General features: G+C 59.7%; 1 protein-coding gene across 1 annotated transcript; it reads right to left on the bottom strand.

Moving 5' to 3' along the window:
• Window positions 1–2,129: 2,129 nt before the first annotated feature.
• Window positions 2,130–4,986, bottom strand: FZD8 (frizzled class receptor 8). The gene has a single exon (XM_036844606.1). The coding sequence runs from the start codon at window positions 4,215–4,217 to the stop codon at window positions 2,145–2,147; it is 2,073 nt and encodes a 690-aa protein (XP_036700501.1). The 5' UTR covers window positions 4,218–4,986; the 3' UTR covers window positions 2,130–2,144.
• Between the last annotated feature and the right edge of the window lie 1,785 nt (window positions 4,987–6,771).

The following is a 6,771-nucleotide window of genomic DNA, read 5'->3' as shown; positions in this document are numbered from 1 at the left end:
TTTAAATTATTGCTAATCTGTCCGAAAATAACAAGCAAGAGGAATAAAAATATCTGAAAAAGAGAAATGTCTGCTGAAGAAGCTTTTACTTCCGGTGCTTTAAAAGGTTCGGTTCAGAAAACTTGCCAGAATTTAGTCAATAGAATTTAGGCACTGAAGGTTTTCTATCTTTTTTTTTTTTTTTAACGAAAAACTTGTAGTTTATAATAGTTCATTGGTTCAATTAGGAGCGAAAAAGAAGGGAGTTTTGTAATGCAATTGTCCAGCAAAGGAAAACGCTTTAAATTGGGGGATTATGTGCGCAGACCACCTGTAGGGCATTCAGAGCCCTTTTCTATAATGCTTCAACCCATGCCTAGCTGCCTGCAGGCTGGCTAACAATGCCGGGGAAAGCTGTTTAAAAGGCTGCGCGCACTTGTGCCTCTGGTCTTCACTAACTGTTACAAGTCTTCCTCTCCGTCGCTCTCTCTCCTTTTTAAAGTAAAAGTCCCACATCCCTTTAATGGAAGAACTTTAAGGCTCCGCGGTGGCCAATTGGTCTGCACCAAGAGGAGCCGGGCCGCAGGGAAAGAAACTTCAGACTATACAGCACATTTGGAGAGGAGAAAAGATCAAAGTTTTTCAAACTCAAAAGACCAAGTTCCCTACAGATTAACCCTATTCATTTGGCTCCTCTTAAAGGAATGGTGTGCTGAGCCACTAGGCAGACAGGTAAAAAGTTCAACAATTGCCAAAGCATTCTTCTGCTAATTCAACAGCCTCTGCTCAAATCAATTAGCTTAGTCTTGACAGAGGAACAATAGCTTTTTCTCTAGGAAAAGCAGCACATGTGATATACACAAGCCTGGAAGGTTATTAAGATGTTAACCCGTTAGTTTTATCCAGTAAAGAGCGCCTGCTCTGCCACCAAATTGTCGAGTGACTTGCACTGTAAAGTGTGATCGATGGTTTAAAACATTAACCTCTACCCTACCCTTCCGCAGTGTGTTCAGTCCTGGAAGAGCTGGTGCTTTCAGAATCACAGACGTGAGAATTGAACGTGGAGTTTGAGGCCTTTAGTGATATCATACAAGATAAATAACAAGGCGGAGTGGAATTAGTGCCTTGCAAAAGTTCCGTTTACAGACACTAAGGTGAGTGTCCTTATCCATGGATCAGAAATGAGCTACCATTCAAAAAACACCACCTTCTCGGGAAAGGTGCAAAATCTTAATCTTGATTTCAGTTCAATAGTGATATTTCAACTTTGCTAACAACTTAGGAACTAGAGTTTAACAGGTCATTTTCTCCATGCCTAAGGGCAGTGTACATAACGAGCAACTAGCAAATGTGCGTGTTTCCAACGGGCCCTCAGCAAAAAGCACTTTCAAGGTTTAACAGTTTAGGAGAGGCAGGGGGAGAGGGCAATGTTTAAATCATTTATCAAAAGTCGTTTTATTGCCAAAATAGAATACTTATATTTGTTCTTACAGGGGTGGCCTCTAAACTTTTTACAGAAAATGTACAGACTGTATATCTTTGGATATGTACATTATTTTACACATTTTTACAATTTAACAAATAATTATATAAATACATCCTCTAATGTAAGAAACCCGTATTTACTTGGGGTGTATAATTAAGACATTTCTTGTTTGTTTACTTAAGGCATCTGCCTGGTCATTAAGAATACCCAAACCGTGCAATCCCATTAGGTCGCGGTCATCCCTCCTCTAGGACGTGTTAGGGGTGAGGGTTTACGCAGGAAGAGTCGAGGGCGGAAACTAGGTCCCTCAGGTGAAATCTGTAGGTCTGGCTTCAAGCTCAGCAAATGGCAACCAGCGAGGGCTCCAAACCTTGGGTCCTGGAAACGCGGCAGCAGAGCTCACGCTCCTCTGCCAAGACAAATTAACGCCTGGCGGGAGGAATTCCTCGCCCGTCGGTGGAGGAACGGGGGCTGGGTCTGGGAGCCTTCAATGCCAGGTACTTTGTTCTAAGCGAGTCCCAGCTAATGGATACCATTAAGAGTTCATTATCATGCTAATAGCAATCAACACGGTGAAGGGGGGACCCTCTGCCTCCGAGTGTCCCCCCCCGCCCCCCCCCGGCAACACTCGGTCTCCTCGCCCCCTCCCCAGCCCTCCCGGGCGCCCCCTCCCCTCCGCTCAGACCTGGGACAATGGCATCTGCTTTGGATAAGACACGGAGCTGGCCGTGCCAGACCGCCACGTCAAGCCGGTGCTGACGTCGCTGTACAGGGAGCCCGCCCCGCCGCCCGGCCCCCCGCCCCCGCCGGCCCCCGGGCCCCCGCCCCCCGGGCCGACCCCCGCCGCGCCCGCGCCCGCCGCGCCCGCGCCCTTGCTGGCCCAGCAGCAGCGGGTGCACAGCGCGCGCCACGACTCGAGCGTCTTGCCGGACCAGACCCACACGCCCGACGTGATGCCCACCACCAGGCACATGAAGTACTTGAGCATGAAGACGGCGTAGTCGGGCCGGCGCGCCTGGTCCGGCTGCAGGTCCCGCAGGCACGGGCAGTTGTGCGTGGCCTCCCAGCGCGGGCGGTTGTGCTGCTCGTAGAAAAGACAGGCGACCACGACGGCGGCGGGCACGGTGTAGAGCACGGTGAAGAGACCCAGGCGGATCATGAGCTTCTCCAGCTTGTGTGTCTTGGTGGGGCCGCCCTGCTGCTTGATGACCGAGCGGATGCGGAAGAGCGACACGAAGCCGGCCAGCAGGAACATGGTGCCGATGAAGAGGTAGATGACCAGCGGCGCCAGCACGAAGCCGCGCAGGTTGTCCAGGCTCTGGTTGCCCACGTAGCAGATGCCCGCCACCGGGTCGCCGTCCACCGAGCTGAGCGCCAGCACGGCGATAGACTTGACGCTGGGCACGAGCCACGCGGCCAGGTGGAAGTACTGCGAGTAGCCGGCGATGGCCTCATTGCCCCATTTCATGCCCGCCGCCAGGAACCACGTGAGCGACAGGATCACCCACCAGATGGAGCTGGCCATGCCGAAGAAGTAGACGAGCAGAAAGACCACGGTGCACAGCGCCGGGCCCGTGGTCTCGTAGCGCACGTGCTGCTCCACGGCACCCAGCTCCTCGTACTCGCCGCGCCCGCCCGGGCCGCCCGCGCCCGCGCCCGCCGCCCCCGCGCCCGCCGCCGCGCCCCCGGCGCCCCCCGCCCCGCCTGCGGCCCCGGCGCCGCCGCTACACGCCACCTTCTCGTGGCCCGCCACCAGGCGCACCAGGTAGCCAACGGACACGAAGAGGTAGCAGGCCGAGAGGAAAATGATGGGCCGCTCGGGGTACTTGAAGCGCTCCATGTCAATGAGGAAGGTGGAGACGGTAGCGAAGGTGGACACGAAGCAGAGCACCGACCACAGACCTATCCAGAAGACGGTGAAGGCGCGCTCGTCCTGGCTGAAGAACGGGTTGTGGCAGGGCAGCGCGCAGTTGGCGATCTGGCCCGTCTTGACGCGATTATAGAGAGGGTGCCGCTCGCTGGACACGCTCACCATGGGCGCGCGGCACTGGCAGCCCGGCTCGCAGGGCGCCGCGCCGCCGCCAGGGGGCCGCGCCTTCCCGCCTCCGCCGCCACTGCCGCCGCCGCCGCGCGCGGGGGGCGCAGCCGCGTCCCCGCCGCCGCCCCTGCCGCGGGACGGGGGCCGAGCCCCGGGCGGGCGGCCGTGGCCGCTGCCGGAGGGCGGCTGCTCGCCGGGCGGCGGCGGCGGCGGCGGGCGCCGCGGCGGGCTGGGCGCGGCCGTGGTGAGGTCGGTGCGGTTGTAGTCCATGCACAGCGTGTCAGGGTTGCCCTGCTCGGGCAGCCTGTCGCAGCGCATGCGGTCGGGCCAGGCGAAGCCGTACTGGCGCATGAGGGGCGCGCAGCCGGCCTTGGCGCGCTCGCATACCGAGCGGCAGGGAGGCAGGGGCTTCTTGTAGTCCTCCAGGCAGATGGGCGTGTACATGCTGCACAGGAAGAACTTGAGGTCGGGCGAGCACTGGATCTCCACCAGCGGCCAAAATTGGTGCACCTCCAGGCCCGCCTCGTCCTGCGTGTCGTGGTTGAACTGGTTGGGCATATAGGTGTAGTTGTAGCCGATGCCCTTGCATAGCGGCACGGTGATCTCCTGGCACGCCAGCTCCTTGGCCGAGGCGGCCGCAGCGCCGCTGGAGCGCTGCAGTAGCGCCAGGGCGGCCAGCAACGAGGTCACTTCCAACAGGTAACCCCACTCCATGCTGCGCGCCTCGGCCACGCGCCTTCGCCCTCCGGGCGGCGCGCGGAGGGGCGCTGGGAGATCCTGCAAGAGCGCCGGAGGAGGGGAGAGAGGGCGCCCTGCCGGGCTCTCTCCTGCCTCTCACGGGAGGGGGATCTGCCGATAGCCTGGTCCCTTCGCGGGACGCGTCCTCACGGCGCTGCGGGAGACGAGGGTGGCTGCCGGAGGGCACCCCGGTCCCCGGGTCTGCCCCGCTCACTCCGGCCGGGCTCAGCCCTCGCAGGGCAGAGTGGCCGGCCCCCGGCTCATCGTCCCTCTCTCGCTCGCTTTCTCCGCGCGCGCCGGTGACTTTGCCGGGCACCTAGGGCGGCGGCGCAGCAAGTTTCCTCTCGGGCGGGCCGCTGTGCGCAGTCAAGATGGCTGGGCCAGGCCGCTCCGCGCCCGGTTCAGCCCCTGCGGCCCCCTTTCGGCGTCCCGGGGCTCATGCTCGCCCCTAAGGCCGCGCGGCTGCCGCCGGGGTTCGGGGCCCGCCTCCACCGAGGCCACCGCCCTCTGTCCCCGGCGTCGGTCCGTCGGTCCGCCGCCGGGATGACGGGCCCCGCCTCCGGTGGAAGTCCGCGTCGCGCTCCGGCCGGCAGTAGGGCGAGGTGTCGGCGGTCCCCTTCTCGCTGGACTCACGGAGCTAAATTCAGGCCGGAAGGCGGAGCGGACACCTGAGCGGCGCGACAGCGCCCCGCCGCCGCCTCCTCCTCGGCGGGAGCAGCGCCCCTCGCCAACTTCCCGCTCCGGCCCCGCTGCGCCCCGGCCGGCTCATGAATATTTATACGGCGCGGACTCGGTCTCCGCCCGCGGCCGGCGCGCCAATCCCGGGCGGGGGGCGGAGTCTGCGCGCTCTCCAGGCCCAGCCTTCCTGGGGCGGGCCCGGCTGTCCGCGCGGCCGTGAGCGCTGTCTGCGGCCGGAGTTTGGATAACCTTGGGATTGACCGCAGAGACTGAGGCTTTGCCACGACCGTCCCCACGGCGCTCAGTGGGGCTGAGGTCGGGGTTCCATTTCCCCGAGCCTGCGCTTGGGGACTGGGGACAAGGCTTTATGCAGTGAGCGCTTTCGGAGGCCCGTTTCGAACTAGTCAAGCCCCGGTTTCCTACGCTCCCAAACGTGGGCGACCTGCTGGCGAGGGGACCGCTCGCCCCTCCGCGAGCCGGCGAGGGCGCGGGGACGTTGCGGGGGCCCGGGAAGGGGTGCCCTTCTTGGGGTTCTCAGAACGGTGGTCTTGGAGGCTTGGCAATGCGGGAGGAGTGGAACGACTGCAGTTCATTCTGCCTGGTGGGGCTGGACCGGGGGCAGCCCTGGAGGAGGTGCCCGGGAACCCAGCGGGCGCGCGAGCGGCGCGAGCCCGGGGGCGGGCCCGGGGGGGGGGTCTCCTCCCGCCTCCGCTGAGGGACGTAGGGGAGCCTCAGTTTGCTTACCTGGAGAATGGGGTCACAGTACAGATCTCAAAGGGGGTTCAGCTAATTAGGTGAGGTAAAATATCTATAAAGCACCCGGACACAGTGAAGAAGAAGATAGAAAGAAAAAGAGAAAGGGAGAAAGAAAAACTTGTAAATAGGCCAGACTGGAGACTCTGCGGCTGGATTCTCCGTCTTCACCTCGTGCTTTTGGAACATATATACATCTCTCCAAAGTTGACATGTTTTTGCCCGAGCCTCCTCCTCCGCCGTGGGAGGCGGCGCCGGGACCTGGCGCGGACGCGCGGACACGTCTCCGCGGTGCGCCCGGGGCCGAGCGTCTGGGGACCGCGGCCAGCGAGCGCGGCCCCCGCCAGCTCGCAGCCACCTTAGACGGGGAGGGGCCCGAGGGGCGGGCGGCCTGGCAGGTTCATTTACGCTTGTTAGGACGTCCCAGGGGGTTGTCTTTCTCCTAGAATGGAGTGTTTATTTTTTAATTGATGTGCTGTTTCATTTAGCGCTTGTATGGAACTCACGCTGGGGCTGTAATTACTGTAATCTCGGGAACAAGCATTTCAGTTAGCCAGGAGGGTGGCAACAGACGTCTCTCTCTCTCTCTCTTTCTTTTCCTCTTCCCCCTCCCTTCTCCCTCTCGTTCCTACCTCTCCTTAGTTTTTCTCCTCTTTCTCTCTTTCTCTTTCCAGATTTTTGCTATTTGTCAGGTTTCATAGCAGGAACGAGTACAGCTAGAAAACTAAAGTTATTGAGGATGTGGGGACGAAGGAGAAGCAGAACTAAAGGCACGTTTGAGGCCTGGTCATATTTTTGGGGGTGTGCGGGACGGTGGTGGTGGTAGTTGGTGGTTATCTGTTTACAAACAACTCGTCATGAAACAAAAATAACTAGCAGCATCTGTATAGTATAGTCGCTGCTATGCAGATACAGCGTGGCAGAAACCTGTGTCTTCCTCCTACTGTTGCCTCTGGCTTAGTTTAGCAACCGTATTCTAAATAGAAAGGCAGAATCTCCCCCACACCCCAACCCCACCCCTGATTTTTGGCAAGTTCTGTATTTTCACCAAGAATTCTAGGCATATCCAGCAGGCAGTGGTTATACCCCACTGTCTTTC

This window comes from Balaenoptera musculus, chromosome 2 (assembly GCF_009873245.2).
Source record: "Balaenoptera musculus isolate JJ_BM4_2016_0621 chromosome 2, mBalMus1.pri.v3, whole genome shotgun sequence".
Classification (NCBI taxonomy): domain Eukaryota; kingdom Metazoa; phylum Chordata; class Mammalia; order Artiodactyla; family Balaenopteridae; genus Balaenoptera; species Balaenoptera musculus.
The sequence above is the reverse complement of the archived record's forward strand: the minus strand, read 5'-3'. Positions and strand labels throughout refer to the sequence as shown.

What these genes read in the sequence shown, in the direction of transcription:
- FZD8 (XM_036844606.1), bottom strand. Translation starts at nt 4,217, where the DNA reads ATGGAGTGGGGTTACCTGTTGGAAGTGACCTCGTTGCTGGCCGCCCTG.